Raw genomic sequence first — 25000 nt, forward strand, 5'->3', positions numbered from 1 at the left:
ACACACACACACACACATACACACACACACACACATGCACACACACACATACATACAAACACACACGCACATGCACACACGCACATACATACAAACACACACACACAAACAAACACACCTATAGCAGTATTTGGCTTGAACCAAACAAATCCAGAATTTAAATGAAACCTTACAAACAGTGTCTCACTGCTAAAATTATCCAAACCCATGCTGTGTGTGTGTGTGTGTGTGTGTACAGGAGGATGTGTGCGTGTGATGAAATGACTGTGGACAGACAGACAGGAAGACGAGCCGGAGAGGCAGCTGAAGACTTGATGAGCAGCAGAGAGAGGAATCAATAAGTAAACAGACAGCCAGGCTTCTGGACAAACAAAGACCAGGGAGGGAGAGAAGAGCAGGAGGAGGAGGAGACGGGGGGAGAGGAAAGGAAACAGGGAGGGAGGGAAGGAAGAGAAGGAGGTGGAGGAGACGGGGGGAGAGGAAAGGAAACAGGGGAGGGAGGAAGGAAGAGAAGGAGGTGGAGAGGGAAGGAAATAGGAAGGGAGGGAAGGAAGAGAAGGAGGTGGAGAGGGAAGGAAATAGGAAGGGAGGGAAGGAAGAGAAGGAGGTGGAGAGGGAAGGAAACAGGAGGGAGTGAAGGAAGAGAAGGAGGTGGAGAGGGAAGGAAACAGGGAGGTAGGGAAGGAAGAGAAGGAGGTGGAGAGGGAAGGAAATAGGAGGGAGGGAAGGAAGAGAAGGAGGTGGAGAGGGAAGGAAATAGGAAGGGAGGGAAGGAAGAGAAGGAGGTGGAGAAGGAAGGAAACAGGGAGGGGAGGGAAGGAAGAGAAGGAGGTGGAGAGGGAAGGAAACAGGAGGGAGGGAAGGAGAGAAGGAGGTGGAGGAGACGGGGGGAGGGGAAAGAAACAGGGAGGGAGGGAGAGAAGAGCAGGAGGAGGAGGAGACGGGGGGAGAGGAAAGGAAACAGGGAGGGAGGGAAGGAAGAGAAGGAGGTGGAGAGGGAAGGAAATAGGGAGGGAGGGAAGGAGAGAAGGAGGTGGAGAGGGAAGGAAATAGGAAGGGAGGGAAGGAAGAGAAGGAGGTTGGAGAGGGAAGGAAATAGGGAGGGAGGGAAGGAAGAGAAGGAGGTGGGGAGGGAAGGAAACAGGGAGGGAGGGAAGGAAGAGAAGGAGGTGGAGAGGGAAGGAAATAGGAAGGGAGGGAAGGAAGAGAAGGAGGTGGAGCGGAAGGAAACAGGGAGGGAGGGAAGGAAGAGAAGGAGGTGGAGAGGGAAGGAAACAGGGAGGGAGGGAAGGAAGAGAAGGAGGTGGGGAGGGAAGGAAACAGGGAGGGAGGGAGGAAGAGAAGGAGGTGGAGAGGGAAGGAAACAGGGAGGGAGGGAAGGAAGAGAAGAAGGAAGAGAAGGAGGTGGAGAGCAAGGAAGAGGGAGGTACCGAGGAGGCCAGAGAGAAGCTGCACAGTGTCAAGACAACTAGCTGCTTGTCGCCATGCGACAGCTGTCAGTCAGAGAGTGAACTCCCACCCTCCTGACGGAGTGTGTGCAGCTCTCTGACACCGTGTGTTGTGTGTGTGTGTGTCGTTCCTTCACCAGCTCAAATCAACATGATCGGGTCGTCTGTCTATCCAGCTGTCCACTTCCTGAGCAGGAAGGGGAACTGAGACTGACTGACTGACAGGCAGGCAAGCCGTTTCTTTCCCAAAGAGCAGGATAGCTGAAGTTAATTCATATATTTAACCTTGAGCGAGAGTGTGTTTGAGTGTGTGTGTGAGTGCTTTCGCCTACAGGCATAAACACACAACCAGCCAATGAGGTTAAGAGCAGGAAAACTATGCTTCAGTGTGTGTGTGTGTGTCGCGCGCGCGCGCGTGTGTGTGTGTGTGTGTGAAACCTGCTCTCGGTTGTCAGTCAAACAGTGCAGGGTCAGGGGTCAGGGGTGAAACAGGGTGTGTAGATGGAAAGAGGCCTTCTGTGTGACCTCTCAGTGCTGGGTGCACTACTTATAACATCCCACACACATGTATTATTCATCCTTCTTTCACTGTGTGTGTGGTGTGTGATTATGTATGTGTGTGTGTGCACCTAGCTCAGTTCTATGTGAGGACACGTTTAGTTCCAGTAGGTTTCAGTAGTGACTGTGTGTACGTGCGTGTGTGTGTGTTTTCAAGCTCAAGCTTCAAGATCTTGCTGGCACACATGAGAGGAAACTGCTAATTAGATTAAGTGAGTGTTAGTCAACAGAGCGGCCATGACAGATTTATCAGGTCGGTTCTCAGGGCTGACAGCCTTAAAGGGGCCTGGTCTGTAACAGGGGCAGGTTCAGTTACCTGCACCTGTCTCTGAGGGAACACCAAAAGGCAACAAAAAAAAAGCTTGTATGCAAAATCAATTATCCCAGATCAAATAGCTCTCCTTAACCCATCCACTGGGAACCCAGCCCAATCCTACGATAAAACACTTGATATCTATCCCATCCCCCTTCACTGTGTGTGTGAATGTGAGAGAGAGAGAGAGAGAGAGAGAGAGAGAGAGAGAGAGAGAGAGAGAGAGAGAGAGAGAGAGAGAGAGAGAGAGAGAGAGAGAGAGAGAGAGTGCCTAGGGTCTCTCTAGACGGTGAATTCAACACCGTTATAAAACACTGTTGCTTCTCAGGCTTGAGAATCGATTATTCCCATACAGTGTTTGACAGGAGTGCTGGCATTCTCACACTGAGGAGAGGAGCAGAGAGGAGAAGAGGATGAGAGAGGAGAGGAGGAGAGCAGCAGAGAGCAGCGGAGTAGAAGAAGAGAGGGCTTACAGATGATGGATCAGTCAGGTTATCTAATGGGTCTATTGGGGGGGACGGAATTATTAGGCCATGATGTAAACAGCTCATATATTCACAGAGATCTGACCACAACATGAATGAATGAGAAATGTGGAGAGAAAGAGAGAGAGATTGGAGTCAGAAGGGATATAACTCAAGAGGAGAGAGTGAGGCCTGTTGGACAGTCTCCACTGTTATGTTTGGCCTGACGAAACAAACCTGCCAGATCTCCCTCCCTCTCCCTCTCCCTCTCCCTCTCCCTCTCTCTCTCTCTCTCTCCGTCTGGCTTGTCTTGGTTTTTCATCTAATCAACCACCTGCCACAAACAAAGCTTATCCCTCTTCTCTTCTCCCCTGCCTCTCCCCTGCCTCTCCCCTGCCTCTCCCCTGCTTCTCCCCTACCTCTCCCCTGCCTCTCCCCTGCCTCTCCCCTGCCTCTCCCCTGCCTCTCCCCTGCCTCTCCCCTGCCTCTCTGTTTTCTTCAGGTTATTTATAGCATAATTCAGACCTTTAATGACCCAGCACGTCCAGTCACCTCTGCTCCTGCAGCCAGGTAAGCTCCCGTGAGCAGGTGTGTTGACAGAAAGCAGATCAACACAGTCCCGTGGTCAGAGTACGCGTGTGTGATCTTTTTGAATCTCTGTGTGTGGGCGCTATAAATCAAGTCTCTAATATGTGTTCTTGGAAGGCCTGTGTGTTTGACAGCGCGCCACTGACAACAAGCCTTCCTCCCTGCTCAGCAGAGACCTGGGGAAACGTTCCACCAGGACCCGTCAGTGGAACCGGGGGGTTCTACCCAAAACATGGGTTCCTCTGATGAGCAGCGGGAAAGCCAGAACAGCGGAGAAGCAGCGAAGCGGAACGCAGTCGACACAGGGAGGGAAAACACAGGCTCTGATTCATCAGCTTGTGATTTCTGCTCAGTATCCTGCTGTTTTTCCCCCCTGACTCTGCACATTCCAACATCTGAGGCTGAACACACACACACGCACGCTCTCACACACACACACACACAATTTGGAAGAGTGTGTGTCAGTGTGTGCGCGCATGTGTGTGTGTGAGAGCGTGTGTGTGTTCGTGTGTTGGTGACTGTGACCGTTGAGGTGATTTATCTCGAGGAAAATAGTGTTGTCGTGCTGCAGGCAGGAAAATCCTCCCTTTGAGAGTCTGAACTCCCCTGCATGTTGTGTGACGAGGGTGTGTGGGTTAGTGTGTGTGGATGAGTGAGTGAGTGTGGGGGAGTGTGCGGTGTGTGTGTACATTCTTCGGTGTGCTTCACTATTGATAAGACATATGGATCTGCATCCTGATGTCTGACCTTGAACAAGCCCTCTGAGGGCATGTTGAGAGCCATGAAGACAACGCAGGAAGGGGGGGGGAGGGATAACTGAATGGATGGGATGGAGGGGAATACCATCAGGGTATTACAAGAATCCCTTTTTTTTCTCCCTCTGTCTCACCGTCTCTGTCTGCGTCTCTCTCCCTCACTTCCTCTCTCCCGAGTCCAAACCAGGCAGGCAGACTGTGCTGGCTTCTGTGTCCCCCCCCTCCCCTCCCCACCCCCCCCTCCCCCCTGATTTAGAGCAGAGAGAGGTGGGCCAGACTGGACCTCCCCTCCCCCCCTCCCCCCTGATTTAGAGCAGAAGAGAGGTGGGCCCAGACTGGACCGGAGGAGGCCGTACACAGCATTGTTGACAGCCTCCACAGCCGAGATCTACGATGGGACATAAAGCAGCCTAATCCACTGAAGATTACTGTCCAGGAGAGCTCTGGGAGGGAAATATGTTCATGTAGTACCTGGAGGAAATCTGAGGAAACAAATAAAACATTCTCTAAACAAACTGAGTGGAGATTAAACTTATGGGCTGTGTGCGCCAAACCAGGACTACACCAGGGCTAAACCTGGTGTCACCCTGGGCTAAACGGGGTAGGTAGATGACATTAAAAAAGGCAGGGGTTTCTAGCGGAGACAAAGCAACAGGCTAAATATTTCACAGGTTAAAAAGTGGTTAAAAAGTGCTAACTGCTGTTACAGCTACACCTATTTTAATAGCAAATTATACCTACAGTACAGTGTGTGTGTGTGTTTGGAAATTAACAATAAATCATTTAGTGGGTCTGTACCACACTGACACAATGCTCCCTTCAATTCACAGCGCTCACACACACACACACACACACACACACACATACACACACATACACACACACACACACACACACATACACACACACACACAGTGACACACACACACACACACACACACACACTGGGCGGCTATGCTTTCTAAAGCTCTCATCCTTGTAATAGCTCCGCAGCACTGCCACCCGGCTGGAACCACGGCTATAAAAAGGGCAATTAGCAGCTCACCTGCCACCTGAATGGACACTTTGTGGGACTAGGAGGTACCACACACACACACACACACACTAACCCTTTACAGATCAGCAGCTCACTACCTCTGGAGATCAAACCACCAGCCTGGTCTTGTGTAACAGAGGTGGTTTGGTCACTGCACCTCTATATTAGCAGAGTGGTCTAACCCACCGAACCAGGACATGCTCCTTTTAGGCAGAGTGGGCCTGGCTGGCTGACCCTGAAAGCTGTAGCTGGGTGTGTATATTCCCCCTCTGCTGTATCGTCTTACATGACCCAGCCCAGTGGTCCGGCTGGACTGCCGGGCCACAGCTAAGCCCTACAGAACCTCAGAGACCCAATGTCCGGTTGCAGTCCAATTACCATAGAGCTTACCCTCCTGTATGCTGTCAGGGAGAGCCAGTGGGAGAGAGTGTGTGTGAGTGTGTGTGTGTTTAAAACGCAGCGAAGCAGATATTTCCTGGTCTGTGTTGGTGGAGCGGTGAGGAGCGGCAGAAAGGGGAAGGATAATCGATGTGGTCGGATGTTTTGGCGGAAACCTAAACGCTGTTGTATCCTCAGAGGACGCCATTTTATGTTCTTCTGTTTTAACAAGGAGTATGCTGGATGGCCCGTCGCCAGGCGACACTGGGTTGGCACACACACACACACACACTGGCACAAAAAACATTCTCAGACACACAAAGACTGACCCACAGACACACACTCTCCTTCTCTCTCACTCACTCACACACACAAAGTGGTCGAGTGGACACTCAGAAGCTAATTCATCACACAGAAGACTCTGCCACTCAGGGCTATGTCCCTGTCTGTAGAGAAGAGCTGAAACATTCACACACCGCATTCCAGAAGCTTATCAGGGCTTAGGACTGTGAGAGGACTTGTGTGAGTGTGTGTGTGTGAAGGGGGGGTCATTAAGATAATGAGGAAGAGAGAGGGGGCGAGAGAAGAAAAACAAAAGATGATCAAAGTTCAGAGAAAGAGAGGGAGAGGGGAAGAAGATAAGAGGAGAACTGAGAAAAGTATGTGTTAGATGGAGGGGGAGGGAAAGAGATAGAGAGAGAATGTGACTGTGTTCGTGAGGAGAGAATGTCTGTGACTGTGAGTGAGAATGTATGTGACAAGAGAGAGAGAGAGAGAGAGAGAGAGAGAGAGAGAGAGAGAGAGAGAGAGAGAGAGAGAGAGAGAGATAGAGAGAATGGGACTGTGTGTATGAGTGTGTGTGTGTGTGTATGTGAGAGAAGGAGAGAGATAGAGAAAGTGCGTTTGTGATTGTGTGTGAGAGAAGGAGAAAGAGTGTATGTGTGAGTGTATGTGAGAGACAGAGATAGTGTGTGTGAGAGAGACAGAGTGTGTGTGTGTGTGTCTGTGTGAGAGCATCTCACTTCATCTCCAGGACCTCCTCCAGATGTTTGCGTCTCTCAGCGCGCAGTGTGGTCAGGTGGTTCTCCTTCTCAGCCAGGGACTGCTGCGTGGACGACAGCCTGGCCTTCATGGCCTCCAGCTCCTGCTTCACCTTCTCCATGGCTGCTAGCAGCTCCTCCATCTGACACACACACACACAGGCACCAAAGAAGGACCGCATTAGGGTGACATCACACCCTTCTGAATGCTAATTCGGGCTGTTTGTGGGGTGAACAAAGTTTCTCTGCTCTGTCACTCTTTTTCACTCTCCATCCCTCTCTTTCCTTCTGTCCTTGTTGTCCATGGTTAGTAACCAGGGGACACGACGCCAGAGGCTGCAGGGTGTAAATCAGACTGTGGCAGTTTTATGTGCGGGATGTGTGTGTGTGCATGTGTGTTTCTCACGGGTTGGAGAATGATGTGGTCTACCCTGTCTCTGCTAGTCAGGTCTATAGGCTGGGCTACAACCCAGCCTGCTGGAAGCCTCTCTCTCTTTCTCTGACTCTCTCTTTCCCTCTCTCTCTCTCTCTCTCTGACACTCTGACTCTCTTTCCCTCTCTCTCTCTCTCTCTCTCTCTCTCTCTCTCTCTCTTTCTCTCACACTCTGACTCTCTCTTTCCCTCTCTCTCTCTCTTTCTCTTTCCCTCGCCCTGTCTCTGACACTCTCTCTCCCTCTCTCTGACACTCTTTGACTCTCTCTGACTCTCTCTTTCCATCTCCCTCTGACTCTCTCTCTGCCTTTCTTTCACAGACCTCTGCAGACAGTAACAGATACACGGTGCTCAGACCAGACTAGAGGAACACATTGCTCAGACCAGACTAGAGGAACACGTTGCTTTGATTTGCCACCAGTCTGAACCTAATCTGGATCAGGGTGCGGAGGCCACATCTTCAAAACATAAGCCTACCACAGTATTTTTTCCTGCTGATATATCAGGAGAAAAGCTGCACCAGTAACACTTCACACCTTCTGCATGTTGCCGAGTCCCTAGGGGGAGGCAGGCCTTGGGTCGACCCAGCCCAGAGTGTCCTATCCTGGGGGAAGGAAAGCCCTGAACTCCTTCTCTGTCTGGAGCCTCTGGAGAGAGTCAGACCTAGGCTGCACCCTCTTTCTTTCTCTCTTAAAAAAAAAAATATATATATATATATATATATATTGTTTCAACCTTTCTAAACTTTCTTTTCCAAAATTACAACCTTTTCTAAACTTTTTCTCAAAAATATTTTTTCAACCTTTCAAATAAATGTAGAATCTTTTTGGAAAATATTTATTCAACCTTTCCAAATTTTTTTGTGGAAAATGTCAACCTTTCAAAACTTTTTTTTGGAAACATTGTTAAAACATATTTGTTCAACCTTTCAAATAAATGGCGATCTACTTAAGTACAGGAGTGCTTCTCATCTCTGCTGACATGGAGGTGGTCAGTGGTATCTAGACTGATGCTGAGCAAACCACCAGCTTGATGAGTCAGACCGTACAGCTACAAACACCTGCGATGTGTTGGTGTGTGCATGAGGGTGAGAGAAACAAGAGAGAGAGAGAGACCCTCAGATGTTTGTCAGGTCATAAACAACTGCTCTGAGCTCCAACACCTTGAAGTGTGAAACACAAGGAGCCTGGATGTGTGTGTGTGTGTGTGTGAGTGTGTGTGTGTGTGGAAGGGGGTCACAGAATGTCACAGTTATTGCTGAGCCTCAACACCCAGATTGGCCCCTGAGACCCCATGTATAAAGTGACCTGCCGACCTTCCCCTCCAGTCTCTAGTCCTTGGGAGAGAGAATGCAGGTGGGAGAGAAGGGTCAACATCCAATCCCTACTGGGCACCACTAACACAGAGCGAGGAACTACAGAGGGAACGCCGTGGCACAGCTGGGATGGCTGAATCCTGAAACACTCTCTTCCTGAGGAGGAAGAGAGAGGGAGGAAGGAGAGAAAGAGCGAGAGAGGAGGGCAAGAGTGAGATGGAGAGAGACGGGTAGGTGAGAGACGTTGAGAGAGAGAGAGAGAGAGAGAGAGAGAGAGAGAGAGAGAGAGAGAGAGAGAGAGAGAGAGAGAGAAAGAGAAAAGAAAAGGGAGAGAGACGGAGAGGGCGAGAAAGATCGAGAGAGAGTGATGCAGAGAGAAAGAAAAAGTTGAGCATGCCAAATATTTCACAGAATAAATCCACCGAGAACGGCAACGTCAGCAGAAACAAAGAGAAACGGAGAGAGAAAGGAGAGTGAAATCTCTGTGTGCTTCACAGACGCATGAAGATGTCGTTCCAAATGGGCGAGGGTGCTGATGAGAACAGGAGACTGAAGAAATAAAAAGATATAGAAGTTGGAAAAGAAAATGTGTGAGGGACGTCTCTGTTCCACTACAGGATATACACACACACACACACCTCTAGATAATATGATATTATATTATGTGTGACATGATACAAAATGGAGCAGAAAATCACAGACAAAAAGGACAGAGAAGCTGATAGTCAGACAGGCAGACACACAGACAGGCAGACAGTCACAGTCAGACAGGCAGACAGACAGACAGTCACAGACAGACAGTCACAGACAGACAGGCAGGCAGACAGTCACAAACAGGCAGACAGACAGACAGTCACAGACAGACAGTCACAGACAGACAGGCAGGCAGACAGTCACAAACAGGCAGACAGACAGACAGACAGACAGACAGACAGACAGGCAGGCAGGCAGGCAGGCAGGCAGGCAGGCAGGCAGGCAGGCAGGCAGGCATACAGTCACACAGACAGACAGATAGACAGACAGACAGTCACAGGCAGACAGGCAGGCAGACAGTCACAAACAGACAGACAGTCACAAACAGACAGACAGTCACAGACAGGCAGACAGACAGTCACAAACAGACAGACAGTCACAAACAGACAGACAGTCACAGACAGACAGTCACAGACAGGCAGACAGACAGTCACAAACAGACAGACAGTCACAGACAGGCAGACAGACAGTCACAAACAGACAGACAGTCACAAACAGACAGACAGTCACAAACAGACAGACAGTCACAGACAGACAGAGCCGTACCTTGTACCACTTAAAGCCCATGTGGTTGGCGTCATGCATTGGATCATGAAAGTGCTTTACACAGGCAGTGTAGTGAGGAGCAGAGAAGCAACAGAACAGAGAGAAACAGGAGAGAAGAGAGGAGAGAGGGAGATTATAGAAGTATGCCAAAGCCAAGCTGAGAACCGAGGACAGCACATACGCAAACAGAGAAAGAAAGAGATACTGCATTGTGTTCAGACAGACAGACAGGCAGACATACATACAGATAGGCGGACAGGCAGAGAGACAGACAGGCAGGCAGATGGGAAACAGAAGGAGAGTTGAGGAAAGCTGAGGAGGTGCATCATGCTGACAGTGAACACTGAGCGCCTGTTACAACAGGGACTGGGGACAGGAGCGAGGTAGAGGGACACTCACAGAGACTGAAACAGAGAGAGAGAGAGAGAGAGGGAAGGAAGGAAGGAGGAGAAAGACTGGGCTTCATTTGGTCGCCCGTCTCCGGAGTGTGCGGTGTGTCATTGCAGTGCTGAGTCATGTCTGCAGGAACGATGTGTTTTCATGTGGTCTCAGCCAAACGTTTTGACTGGACGGCCTCTACAGCCACACCACTGTCCTGTTCACACACCCAGGCCGTAAATCTCCCTCGCGCGCGCACATAGGAGTCATCTGTGTCACCAGAAGAGCTGGAAATACCCTCAGCCTGACATTGAGCGAATGTGTGTGTGTGTGTGTGTGTGTGTGTGTTAGAGAGAGGGCATCATCTGTATATGCTCCCTAATTACCCTGGCTGCTTCTCTGGGTAGGCTGAGTGGTTTGGCAGTGGTGTCTATGCTATGAAGACATCCGTTAAAATAGAGAGTGACTGTCCTGGTTCTGGTGCTGGTCTGAGACTGGCCCTAGTGTTCCTGTGTTGGTACACCAGGAATACAGTGAGAGAGAGGCGGGGGGAGAGGCGGGGGGAGAGGCGGGGGGAGACAGCAGGTGGGTGAGAGTAGGTCACACACGCCATACATGCAAAGTGTGTGTGTGTGTGTGTGTGTGTGTGTGTGTGTGTGTGAGTGAGTGCGTGCGTGCAGAGCAGTATGAAAGGCGACTGTGTCATTGAGTTTGTCCGGACACTAAATTCAGGATTTCTAAAGTTTGAACCCAAAGTCTAAGCAATAAAGCTCCAGCTTAATCATTAACAAATGGCCAGCTATACTTCTGTCCGGCTTGTAGAGGTATGTTCCTCTATGCTGGCTGTCCCCCTCAGACTTTGTGTATGTGTGTGTGTGTTGGTCTGGAGTCTCGGTGAGGAGCTCCAGGGGATCTCCCCCAGGACCCTGCCTCCCCACCCCAGTTTCCTCTCCCACAGCCTGGCTACGGAACTGGGAAAGCCTGGCTCTCCAAACCTGGCTCTGGAGGGTTGGGGGGCGAGGAGAGAAGGAGAACGTGTGAGATAGAGGAAAGCTGGAAAGGTGAGGAAGACTGGAGGAAGGAGAGAAGGAGGGAGAGGAGGGCTGTAGGGACTAAGAGGAGGGAGAGAAGGAGGGATATGGAGAAGAAAGAACAGAGGGGAAGGAGGGAGGGAGTACATGGTAGAGGGATGGAGAGAGAGAGGGAGGGTGGAGGTACTGGGGGGAGGCTGGAAGCGGAGGGCTTAGCAGCTCCGTTGGCCTGCAGCTCCCGTCCAGCTGTAATTAACCACTGGAGGCTCTCCTGGCTACTCCACCCAACACCACTAACTCCCCAGCACCCCCGCGCGCCCCCCCCCCCCCCCAGCCCCCCCGGCCCCCAGCCATGGGTAGAACCAGGGTAGGAGAGGGGGAAAGGATCTGGCTCAAAACCCAAACGCAGTGTACCAAGCTCAAAGGAGGTGTGTGTGTGTGTGTGTGTGTGTGTGTGTGTTAGACTAAATAGACGTGACTGCTGGCTGGATGGCTGGAGGATTTTTCCTCTCCTGCCCAGAGAGACGAGAAGACTCACCTGTGTATGTGTGTGTGTGTGTACGTGTGTATGTATGGGAGTGTGTGTGTGTGTATGGGTATGGGTGTGTGTATGGGAGTGTGTGTTTGTGTGTGTGTGTGTGTGTGTGTGAGAGAGTGTGTATGTGTGGGAGTGTGTGTGTGTGTGTATGTATGGGAGTGTGTGTGTGTGTGTGTGTGTGTATGTATGGGAGTGTGTGGGTGTGTGTGTGAGTGTGTGTATGTCTGGGTGTGTGTGTGTGTGTGCACCCCACCTGTCTCTCTGCGCTGGTGCGAGCAGACTCCTCCTGAGCCAGCACCATCTCTCTTTCTGCTGTGATCTGAACGCTCTCCCTCAGAGCCTCCTCCAGCTCCTCGATACGCTCCTCCTTCTGACGCAGCGAGTCCTGCAACGCACACACACGCGTTACAACACACACATGTTACAACACACACGTTACAACACACACACGTTACAACACACACACATACCTCTCTACACTCTACCAGAGGGTCGCCAATTGGTTTGCTTGTCTGTCTGTTTCTGAATTTCACTGTCTGCCTATTCCATTAGACCATAACTCCCGTGTCCACACACACACGTACACACACACATACGTACACACACACACAGTGTTGGCTTGCGCCATTATAACCATTTTGGTCTGAGAGGATGTGAACATACTGACTCCCACAGACACCCAAATACCCTCCCTTCCTTTTCTCTCATCATCCATCACCCATGCACGCGCGCACATTACATGTGTCCAGCAGGAGCACACTAAATGTCAGCTCTTGCTGGGATGAGAGGAAAGAGGAGAGTAATTACAACGGGCACTCATGAATCCTGCTTGTCCCTTTCTGTTTGCATGTCTGTCATTCCATCCCGACAGACCACACTAGTTCAAGCTTGTTCTACACACACACACACACACACACACACACACACACACACACACACACACCACAGGAACATATCAGAGGGGCGCGTTCAAATAAAAATGGTGGGATGGGTGGGATTGTTGGTGACTTCCTGTGGCCACTTCACACCTAACAGCCAATCAGAGGATGACCACTTCACAACTAACAGCCAATCAGAGGATGACCAGGAGGACGCTTGTAAAATATGCTCTTAGCCACAGACCCCTGGTGTGTGGGTGTGAATGTGCGTGCGTGTGTGTGAGTGTGTGTGAGTGTGTGTGAGGGTGTGTGTGTGCGACTTTGCCTCTAGCTATTCTTTCTTCAGTGTTTCCAAGGTTAGAGCTTTTATTTCTGATAGATATTCAAGGTGAGGCTAAAATCAGAGAGAGAGGGAGAGAGAGAGAGGAAGAGAGAGTGAGTGAGGAAGAGAGAGAGAGAGAGAGAGAGGAAGAGAGAGAGAGAGTGAGGAAGAGAGAGAGAGAGAGAGAGAGAGAGAGAGAGAGAGAGAGAGAGAGAGAGAGAGAGAGAGAGAGAGACAGTGTGGTTGCCCTTCATCAGCAGTCTATAGATGTGAGGATGAGTCAGGATGTGATTGCGATAAAAAGCAGCTACAGTCTCTATAAACAACTACATAAACAAGACACAAGCACTCTGTTTGTTAGCAAGGACCTGGGCTTGTAAAAGCATACACACACACACACACGCACACACACACACGCGCGCACACACACACCAGTGGAAACATTTCCGCACAGCCCACATACACAAGCACTACTTTGACTTTGCTTTCTTTCTCTTCTCTCTATCTCTGCTCTTTATCATCCTTCCCTCCTTCTCTTATGTCCATAGCTGTCTCGTCTCTGACCCTGTAGGAGTGGAGGATTGTGGGTGAGGCCCAGTAGGAGTGGAGGATTGTGGGTAAGGCCCTGTGGTGTGCCAGCTGTGCCTCTGCAGCAGGTCTACCCACCGCTCGGCATGCTTGGAGTTGGTGAGCCACCACAAGCTTGCCGGTCAAGTTACTCTGAAGGAAACAGCCCAGCCTCAAGCCTCTGACCCAGCCTCTAACTTAGCCTCTAGCCTTCAGTCTAGCCTTTAACCCGAGATCCTCCCTCAAGACCAGATTCTAGCCAAGTATTCCACCTCTAGTCCAGCCTCCAGCCTATAGTCCAGCCTCCAGCTTCTAGTCCAGCCTCCAGCCTCTAGTCCAGCCTCCAGCCTCTAGTCCAGCCTCCAGCCTCTAGTCCAGCCTCCAGCCTCTAGTCCAGTCATGCAGTAAAGCAGGTATTTACAGGGCTGGGTCCCCCTTCTCTCTCCTGCTTCGTGTTCTACTTCCATGGTCATTCAATCTCTCCCTCTTCTCTTCTTTTACCTCCCTTCCATCCTCAAAGGCCTCGCTGATTTCTTCAATCTGTCGATATTCAATCTGTCAGGGTGGCAGGCGAGGGCCCAGGGGGGGGGGGCAGGCAAGGGAAGGCTGAGATTCACTCCACACGTGCAAATCTAGCCTGTCTGAATGCGAGCCTGCCTAAGGAGAAATGCCTCTTTTGTTGAAAATAATCTGGGAATAAAAGCTTTCAGTTCTGCTTTTATCATGACCAGAATGTCCTCTCTGTCTCTCTTTCTCTCTGTCTCTCTCTCTGTCTCTCTCTCTGTCTCTCTCTCTGTCTCTCTCTCTGTCTCTCTCTCTGTCTCTCTCTCTCTCTGTCTGTCTCTGTCTGTCTCTCTCTGTCTGTCTCTCTCTGTCTGTCTCTCTCTGTCTGTCTCTCTCTCCGTCTCTCTCTCCGTCTCTCTCTCCGTCTCTCTCTCCGTCTCTCTCTCCGTCTTCCGTCTCTCTCTCCGTCTCTCTGTCTGTCTCTCTGTCACACACAAACAACTCTCCATCCATTCAAGAGCCACCCCGAGAACATTCTAGAACCTGATTCGACACCCTGTCTCGTCCTAGAACCTTTCCCCTCTCCAACAGTGCTGGATCTGTTCTACATCCTTTGCACTGGAGAGGTTGTAAACATGTTTACAAGGCTAGCAGAGACCAGAAACACTAGACACTGATCCAGGGTTAGAGGATCCTCTCTGGGCCTGGTAGGGTGAGGGGTGAGGGGGGCCAGGGATGGAGGGGACACCCTGGAGCCGGACCAGGGGTTGGGGCTCTCAGGCTGGGGTAGAAACCCAGAGGGATGGCCCTGGGGCTGCCGGTCCAGGACATAACCACCACATACACACTCAGAGATAGGCTCATCCAAAGCACAGTTTGTACACGAAGTTCCAAACACACACACTGACTAGAGTTGACCAGAGTCAAAGGCATACTGAAGTCAAGGAGCAATATAAACAAATGGAAAACACAAAACAGGCCACAAAAGAGCAAGGAAATGGGAGAATGGGGAAAAAGAGTGAGAGAGAGGGAGTGGGGTTGCCAGATTCAACAGGCTGAACCACACCAAAGCAGATGGTGCTGTCCTGAGGCCCAGCAGAGAACTGGGAACAGACCCACTCTCTGTGCCACTCTCACACAACACACACACACACACACACACAACCACACACACACACACACACACCCACACAACCACACAACCACACACACAGGGTATGGGCTAGCTGTGTTCTGTTTGTGTTTCCCCAGCTGTCTGCGTACGGTGGTTCTAGGGTACGTTCAGACCACGGTTCTTGGGTCCGTGTCTGTGCATTAAGAAGCTTTCTACATCCACATACAGATGTGCTGCAGCCAAGCAAGCTGCTCCAAGGATTCTCTCCCTCTGTCTCTCTCCTTCCCCCTCCCTCTGTCTTTCTACCTCTCTCTTTCTTCCCCCTCCCTCCCTCCCTCCCTCCGTCCGTCCGTCCGTCCGTCCGTCCGTCCGTCCGTCTGTCCGTCTCTCTCTGTCTCTCTCTCTCTCACTCTCTCTCACTCTCTCTCACTCTCTCTCACTCTCACTCTTCCCCCTCCCTCTGTCTTTCTACCTCTCTCTCTCTCTCTCTCACTCTTCCCCCTCCCTCTGTCTTTCTACCTCTCTCTCTCACTCTTCCCCCTCCCTCTGTCTTTCTACCTCTCTCTCTCCATTCACCTCCTCCCCTTACCCTCTCTTAGGTCTTGTTGTTTTCGACTAGAACAGTCTGTCAATCTATCTCTCCTTCCAGTTTCCCCAAAAACACAATGTGGGAACGGAAAGGAGGTCAGGAGGGAGGTGAAGGAGGAATGGATGGATGGAGGGAGGGAGGTGTGTGCGGTTTGGGACTGGGAAACGGATTCCTCTGTTGTACCTGAGAGGAATCCCAGCTATTCTCAAACAAGCAACGAGAGCTGGCTTCAAAGAGAGAGGGAGGGAGAGAGAGACAGAGGGAGACCGAGGGAGGGAAAGAGTGTGAGAGAGAGAAAGAGCATTGACCTAGCTTCACCCCCCCCAACCCCCTCCTCCCCCTTCTCCTCCTCCACCTTCTCCTCCTCCACCTCCCCCTCCTCCTCCTCCTCCACCTCCCCCTCCACTCCCTCGCTCCTCACCTTGATCTGCTGAGAGTTCTCGGAGATGTTGTCCTCTCTCTTCCGTGCTTCCTCCACCAGCTGGGCGTTCCTGCTCTTCTCCACCTGCTCCTTGTGCTTCAGGTTAGCCACCTTCTTAGACTGGTCTTTCATCTGCCTGCACGCACACACACACACACACACGCACACACGAGACATCGATGAGGACAAGTCGACATAGTTAGGAAGGTTAGAAAGAAACACAGTAGGATTCAGGGCGTACACTCAGAGTCTACACAAACACAAATACTCCAAACATAGAGTCTTCAAGTGGCCCCGAGGGACCATGTCTCAAAGTCAGGAGATGACTGACAGAGAAAGCTCCAATTAGGACTTTGTAATGATGGACTGACTGCGTGTGTGTGTGATTCTGTTTCGTGTGTCTCTGCTATGTTGTCTGGATTGCAACCTGGCAGCATCAAAGCCCCTATCAGTTTCACAGAACTTCTTGACTTGATCAAGAAAACCTCTCCTTCCATCCCACACTCCATCTCTCTGCCTCTCAACATTTCTCCCCATCCTCATCCCTCTCCCTCTCTCCATCTCTCTCTCCCTCAGAGCAGATGTGAGTCAAACAATGCCAGTAAATTGTTACCGTGTTCAAAGACTCACGCTCTGATATCCCACAATGCATCACTCCAAGAATCTGTTAGCTCTGTAGACTCCAGATCTACCTGCACACAGGCCTACGTAGGAAACCGAGAAGACTGTTTCGTGTCGTGTGGCATAGTACCTAGTAGTATACTGTAGTGTAGCGTGACGTAGCGTGGAGAGGTGGAATGTAGCATAGCGTAGAGAAGTGTATTGTTCTGTAAATGAGACACAAACAGGCTGTGTTGGACTGAAGCTCTCTGTGTAGCAGGAATGAGAGCTGCCAGGAGTTCATAACAGTATTCTATATCTGTTCTGTGCGTGCTTTTCTTGTCCGGTGTGTGTGTGTGTTCTGTGTGTGCTTTTCTTGTCCGGTGTGTGTGTGTGCGACTGAAACAGGTCATAAATACAGAGGAATGTTCCAGCCATCTGGTTGGTTGGGGTTTCTTTCAATAAGCAGCTGGGTCACACACACACGTCTGATACATAATAAAAAAGTATCCTTTTTTCCCCCTACGTACACTGCTGACACCGTTCTGCGTGCAGGAGGATGTAAACATCCCCGCCGCTGAAGTGCCCTCACAGCACCGCAGACCTGGACAGCAGCACTGTCCTCTTATGTATGAGCACAGGAAGTGTGATCGAAACATACCCCCGGGAGACCCATACTGAGGAAGATATCAATTCAAGCATCACTCTATGACTGAGTCTCCCTCTCTTTTAATAGAGTCAGATGGCTGAGCGGTGAGGGAGTCGGGCTAGTAATCTGAAGGTTGCCAGTTCGATTCCCGGTCATGCCGACTGACGTTGTGTCCTTGGGCAAGGCACTTCACCCTACTTGCTTCGGGGGGAATGTCCCTGTACTTACTGTAAGTCGCTCTGGATAAGAGCGTCTGCTAAATGACTAAAATGTATATCCATCTCTCTCCATATCTCTGTCCCTCTCTGACTCTGGGTCCACATCCCACACACACAAACGAACACACAAAAACACACACTTATTAAAACATACAATGTCCTGTACTTAGACACACACAAACACAGACACCAACACACATACTAATGCAGGCAGGATTTATCGTCTTTGATCGTCTTTTGACACTTTAGACCTTGAAACATTTTTTCACCAAGGCTTTTTATACTATTTTAATATTCAGCAAATATCATTAGAAAAATATTAAATCTGCATCTGAGGACTGTTGTTGCATTAATATTTTACCGAAAATGCTTTTGGGAGATGTTTACTGCATTCAAATGGCTTCAGAATTATCAATAAATTATCATCAGCATTTCTTCAGATTTACTTTGAAAACAACACCAATCATATCTTTCGATATATTTAGAGGATAAATAAATTTGGATATATTTCCAGTTTAAAACATCCCGTAGAATAGTTTCAGTGTTTTGCGGTTGTCTCCCAGCCAGGCCCAGAGCCTTGGCTGCTCTTCAAGCCTAGCCCACGGCGTGGACACTATCCTGGCAGAGGCTAAGGGAGGGGCCATCGAGGCTAAATGAGGCCTAGTTCTGGTGGACTGGCCTTTCCCATGGGTAAGATGGGATGTTGCTAGGATGACCTGGACACGCTAGGCTAGGCTACGCTACATTGCCAGGTGCTACAGTCCTAAGCTTGGCTAGGCTACGCTACATTGCAAGTGCTACAGTTCTAAACTTGGCTAGGCTACGCTACATTGCAAGTGCTACAGTTCTAAACTTAGCTAGGCTAGGCTACATTGCCAGGTGCAATGGTGCTGGGCTCATTAACATCTGATGAATGCAACAGCACTACTGCCGCCTCTTGACCATGGCTCTGACAGTTGCTGGGCAAGGCTGGGAACCCTGGATCCACCCCAGCACACATCCACACACACACACACACACACACACACACACACACACACACACACACACACACACGTCCAAGGAGTGTGTTTGAGCGTCTTCACAGCCAGTAAGGTGTCACGCCGCATCATTCCCTGTAGTGAGCATCACGTCTATTGTCATCCATTTGCTGACAAATCTCCACATCTCTCCAGTTCAAAGACGCGCGGCGACGTCTGGGGGAAAATTAATTTCTGCACGGCGACAAGGATTCCCTTTCAAGGCGGCAGCCTTGATGTTGGAGACGAGTCGTGTCACTCCCCTGTGTTTGTTGTGTCTCGCTAGTTCTTCCGCTTACATCAAAACATAATGAAAAGCAGCGAAAAGCAAGAGAGAGAGAAGAAGAAATGAGAACAAAAGCAGGAGTGCGGGTCGGGAGAGACCTTCCTGTCTCCTGTCACACCTGCTAGATTAGAGGAGGTTTTCTTGGAGAGCAGGACTACAACAACAAAACAGCAAGCACAACACTAACAGGAAAGTAAGCACCACAACTTCCAGTCAGGTAATGACAGAGAGACAGCAGTCAGAATACTGATAGTAGTCAGCGAATCAGGTGTGGCAGTAGCACGGGAGGAACGTGGTTGCCAACCAACCCTTTGTGACACAAAGATGTCCTCTTGGTCTAATGGTAGATGTTTGCGTGTTAGAAAGAGATGGTGGGAGAACAAAGCAGAGACCTACGATGCCTTCTGCCCCTCTAGGGGGCGCTGTGTTGACCGAGTCAACTAGACCAGAAGCAGCTTCCTGGCTGTTAGTAGTTTTAAACGGACTTCTCAGTATGTCCTTCTTAGACTGATATTATAGTAAACAAGGGCTGACAGACATAAGATGTAACTGTAATAAAGGTTTAATTTAATGACGTTTATGAATTAAACTGTTGGTGGGTTAAACTGGGTGATGAACTGGACTCCACCAGTCAAGAAGGGAAGGAAGGATGTAGAAAGAGAGACATGCTGTACTAACCTTGAAGCAAAACTGTGTTCCAGTGTCAAGATAAAGAGAAGAGGGGGAAAGAGAAAGAGAAAGGGGGAAAGCAGGAAAGGGGGTGGAAGAGAGAGAGCGGGAGAGGGAGGGAGAGAGCGGGAGAGGTAGAGAGAGAGTGGGAGAGGGAGAGAGAGGGAGGAAGGGAGAGATAAACCACAGAACAGAGAGCCAGGTTAGTAAGCAAGAGCACACATCAAAGAGATACCACTGGGAGTTCTACTGTGAAGAGCTGCAGGCAGGCAGGCCCTGTTCCCCTACGGACAGACACACACACACAGACACACAGACACACACACAGACACACAGACACACAGACATACACAGATACTCACAGACACACACAGACACACACAGACACACATCTGAAAGACAGACAGCTGGAAAAACAAACAGACAGACAGACAGAGAGACAGACACACAGACACACAGACACATAGACAGACAGACAGACAGACAGACAGACACACAGACACACAGAAACCCAGACACACAGACACACATCTGAAAGACAGACAGCTGGAAAACAAACAGACAGACAGAGAGACAGACAAACAGACAGAGACAAACAGACAGACAGACATACAGACAGAGAGACAGACAGACAGACAGAGCAGTGAGATAACTGAGTAACTAACAGCAGATCGTCTGGTTGCAGATGAGAGGGCAGTCAGGATGTCCACAGTCAGACTGCTGTTCCACCGGCAGGGGACATCAGTGAGCTGGGTCACCTGATCTATCCTGGTGTTATTGACATCCTCTGACTGTGGTTGGCTGGCATTGAACAGAGCCGCCCTAGTGGTCGGTAACGGTAGAGGTGTGTGTGTGTGTTGTTGTTGCCGTCTCTGTCTGAACGTGAACTCATTGACTTCCTGGTGGAAACCTTGCAGCCAATCAGAACCCCTACAGGCCAGGCGCTGTCACACCCCATCTGACGTGAACATAGCCGACATCTCCCTAGTGACAGCCATGCTGCTAACGAACCAGAGACAGCCTTGTGTGTGGGTGTGTGTGTGGGTGTGTGTGTGTGTGTGTGTGTGTGTGTGTGTGTGTGTCTGGGTGTGTGTTAAAGCCACATCTGTGATATAACTCGATGTGAGAACAAAGTTTGAACATTCATAAACAAGGCCCAGGCACACTCGCTCACCCTCACTATCCATCCAGGCAGTTTAGGCTGTGGATCGATTACATTATTCATCTCATCATATTTATTTATTCATTAGAAGATGCGGATGGTGAAATATTCTACATTTGAATCAAAATAATTACCAACAATTAGTCTACGTAAACTAAAACACACACACACATGAGAGTTGGTGCACAGACTGACAAATACAGACTCAGGGTTGTGAATACTAAACACAGACACACACACACGAAAAGCTTTAAGACAGGCCACAAGGATGAAGAAATGTATACCCACATACATACACAAACACATACATACTTAACAACATAGACAAATAGAAGACAGAGACAGACAGACAGAGACAGACAGACAGACAGACAGAGACAGACAGACAGACGGACGGACGGACGGACAGATGGACAAACGGACAGACGGACAGACAGACAGACGGACAGAGACAGACAGACGGACATACATACAGATAGACAGAGACAGACAGACGGACAGACAGAGAGACAGTCAGAAACAGACAGAGACAGACAGAGACAGACAGAGACAGACAGACAGAGACAGACAGAGACAGACAGACAGAGACAGACAGAGACAGACAGAGACAGACAGAAACAGACAGACGGACAGACAGACAGACAGAGAGACAGTCAGAAACAGACAGAGACAGACAGAGACAGACAGAGACAGACAGAGACAGACAGAGACAGACAGAGACAGACAGAGACAGACAGAGACAGACAGACAGACACAGTACTCCAGGAGGTAGAAGCCACAAAATGCTCCTCACAGGCCTCCAGCTAAACCCATCCAGCCGCACAGCCCGCGCCAACAAGGCCACCAAAGTCCTATCAGGTCCCCAGGGTGACGAGGAGCCGGGCTGGGGGACAGGGGTACCCCAGACGAGGGCAGGCTGGGCCCACTCAGGGGCTGCAAGGCCATTCTACAGCTGCCATGACAACCACTAAACAGCCAAACAACTCAAGTTTCAGTGCACGTGTGTTTTGAAGTGAAGTTCAGCAGAGAGCGAAACACGACGATAGTACTTCCGTACTATTTCAGTAATCCTGCAGTAGACCGTTAGGCAGTACTGTGGTACTACTGCAAGAGACTGTGTTAGCAGGCCGTGGTAGTACTGTGCAGTACTGTGGTACTACTGCAAGAGACTGTGTTAGCAGGCCGTGGTAGTACTGTGCAGTACTGTGGTACTACTGTAAGAGACTGTGTTAGCAGGCCGTGGTAGTACTGTGCAGTACTGTGGTACTACTGCAAGAGACTGTTAGCAGGCCGTGGTAGTACTGTGCAGTACTGTGGTACTACTGCAAGAGACTGTGTTAGCAGGCCGTGGTAGTACTGTGCAGTACTGTGGTACTACTGCAAGAGACTGTTTTAGCAGGCCGTGGTAGTACTGTGCAGTACTGTGGTACTACTGCAAGAGACTGTGTTAGCAGGGCGTGGGCAGGCAGTGACATCACGTGCAGTCGTCCACTGAGTGACAGAGCTGAAAGCCACTCACGTGCCCAGGTAGTCCCAAACTACGCCCCCCATTGGCTGAGCTGCCGCAGAGGGCAGGGCCTGGTGAGGCTTCTGAGAGCGCCATAGGTGGGAGGGTGGAGGATGTCTGGTACGAGGGCAGCGGGTCACACACACACGTACACACACGTACACACACACACAGGTACACACCCATCCACACATTTGGTTCGCACAAAATGAATGATGGATTTGAGAGGAGGTGGTTTGGAATGAGATTCCGATGGATCGGTTATTACATAGCAAACACAGAGGACACACACATGTTGGAACAGTACACCTCATAACACACCTATAGACCCCCAATAACACACCTACACACCCGTCAACACACCTTTAACTGTGTTTCCTCTGACACACACACACACACACACATCCTCCCTCACCTCTCCAGCTCGTTGATCTTCTTGTCCTTGTCGTTCTTCTCGTTCTCCATCTCTCTCAGGATCTCCAGGAGACGGTCCACCTCCGCCTGCGCCCTCCCAGCATCCTCTCTGTGCCGACTCACTTCCTCCTCCAGACAGGAAATGCGCTCGGCTAGCTCCCTATTGGCCTTGGCCTCCACTGTTGCATTCTGGGCCTGTGGAGGACATGAGGTAGACCAGGTACTGTAAGTATGGCCATTCCCCTACAGTGCAGTTCGTATAGATGTAGTAGACATCTATACTGTATGTATATATATATATATATATATATATATATGTAAACTGACATTTAGTAATATGTGTCATTATGCAGTTCTAGGGATGCATGCCAGAACGATGCAGACATGAAAGCTAAATTAACCACAAAGAATGTACACACACACACACACACACACACGTGCACACCGACACGTACACACGCGCGCGTACACACACACACACCGGCCCTTAGCGTCCCCTAGTCCTCATGAATCCCTGCATTAACTGCACAGCCATTAGTCTTTATGAGCGTGGGCTGGTCGTCCGGCCGGCACTGCTCCCAGACCAGCTCTAACTCTGCCTCTGTGTTCCTTGGAAGCATCCCTAGCAGGGCTGGCTGACCTGGGCCCAGACCCCGCTCCCCCCCCTCCAGCCCCGGACCCCTCTCCCCCCCCTTCAGCCCCACACAGGCTCCTGACCAAACACAACAGCTGTAAATCTACAGCAGGGGAGGGGGTTAACTTCAGGACACGCACACACACACACACACTTGCATACACACTTGCATACACACACACCCACACACGAGCACCTGTTCTGACTAAGGCTTGAATGAATCTCTGGGACAGACCAGGCTGCTGGGCTGGTCTCCAGAGCCCTGGTCTGATGTTCTGGCATTCGTTTCCTTCAGACTGGTCTGGTCTGGACAACACCACACCTACACCACCACCACACCTACACCACCACCTCCAGCACAATGGCAACCATCACAATGGTGTGTGTTCCACAGAACATAGTTGGGATGAGGCGAGAGGTGTGTGTGTTCCATAGAACACAGTTGGGATGAGGCCAGAGATGTGTGTGTTCCACAGAACACAGTTGGGATGAGGCCAGAGATGTGTGTTTTCCACAGAACACAGTTGGGATGAGGTAGGATCGCGAGAGGCGTGACCCAGCAGGACAGACGGAGAGAGAGAGAACACGAGCAGGGAGAGAGGAAACTCTCAGAACTGTCGTTATTAGCTCAGCGTTCAGAGCAGCAGTGTTTGTGTTTCCCAGCACTGTAGCATGTTGCTCTTGGGCTGGGACTGTGTGTGTGTGTGTGTGTGTGTGTGTTGATCTTGGGTCAAATGTGAGTGTTAAGACTCTAGAGGTGACCATGTTTCACGGTTACCCAACACTACATGGGAAACATTACATGTGTATGTATTACATGGATCTAGACATGGACTGTGTGTGCGTACGTGGGTTAGGGTGTGTGTGTGTGTGTGTGACAGGACAGTGGCTCCCATTCTCTGGTGAGACTAGGAGGTGGGGTCATCTCTCTCTCTCTCTTACACACACACTCATGCACACACAGACACGCAAACACACACACACACACAAACACGCAATGTCTCTTCACAGACTGAGAAGTGGAGGAGTCATATAAAACAAACACTTTTTACACTGAGAGAAACACCAGAACCCTACTGACACCTACACACACACACGCACAGCCATACAAAAATACACACACACCCATACACACACTGTCCGGGTGTGGTGACGCTGTCTTATCCAATCTGTGAAAGCGTCTGTCAGGTTGTCGGTAGCTCATCACACACACGTTGGGTTTATAGGAAACCCTGTGTGGACGGACACACACACACACACACCACTTTCATTTCTTTTGGAAGGAGTGATGTGAACATAGGGAGGAGAGGACCAGACAGAGCGGGATGGAGGACAGAGAGAGAAAGGGAGGAGGGAGGGAGGGAGGCTGGAGGAAAAGAGATGCGTGGATTTTCCACCCTGACACAGACCAGGGTGTGTGTGACGGCGAGAGAGACAGAGAGAGAGAGAGAGAGAGAGAGAGAGAGAGAGAGAGAGTCAGAGAGAGAGAGAGAGTCAGAGAGAGAGTCAGAGAGAGAGTCAGAGAGAGAGTCAGAGAGAGTGTCAGAGAGAGTGTCAGAGAGAGTGTCAGAGAGAGAGAGAGAGAGAGAGTGTCAGAGAGAGAGAGAGAGAGAGAGAGAGAGAGAGAGAGAGAGAGAGAGAGAGAGAGAGAGAGGTGGTAAGGGGTAACTGTGTCATTTCAGGCCAGTCGGTACCTGCATTAAGGCTACACAGCTGTGGTGCAGGGAGAGAACACACTGAGAGACAGCATGTACACGTGCTCCTATCGTACATCCCAGCATGCAGGAGAGACCATGCACACATGCATGCAGGAGAGGGTTTCCAGTTCCACAGATGACAAGGCTGTTCATACCACGATGCACTTACAGGAGAGA

The 25000-nt window shown here is 50.3% G+C and overlaps 1 protein-coding gene across 1 annotated transcript in view; it reads right to left on the reverse strand.

Moving 5' to 3' along the window:
* Positions 1-5939: 5939 nt before the first annotated feature.
* The window catches only part of erc1b (ELKS/RAB6-interacting/CAST family member 1b), a 30281-nt gene continuing 11220 nt past the window's right edge, over positions 5940-25000 (reverse strand). Inside the window, 5 exon segments of the mRNA XM_067254949.1 lie at positions 5940-5999; positions 6556-6723; positions 11827-11958; positions 15969-16104; positions 22494-22687. Of these exon segments, the coding sequence (XP_067111050.1) occupies positions 5940-5999; positions 6556-6723; positions 11827-11958; positions 15969-16104; positions 22494-22687 (690 nt within the window).

The sequence above is a fragment of the Osmerus mordax genome, chromosome 17 (assembly GCF_038355195.1).
Source record: "Osmerus mordax isolate fOsmMor3 chromosome 17, fOsmMor3.pri, whole genome shotgun sequence".
Taxonomy (NCBI): Eukaryota; Metazoa; Chordata; class Actinopteri; order Osmeriformes; family Osmeridae; genus Osmerus; species Osmerus mordax.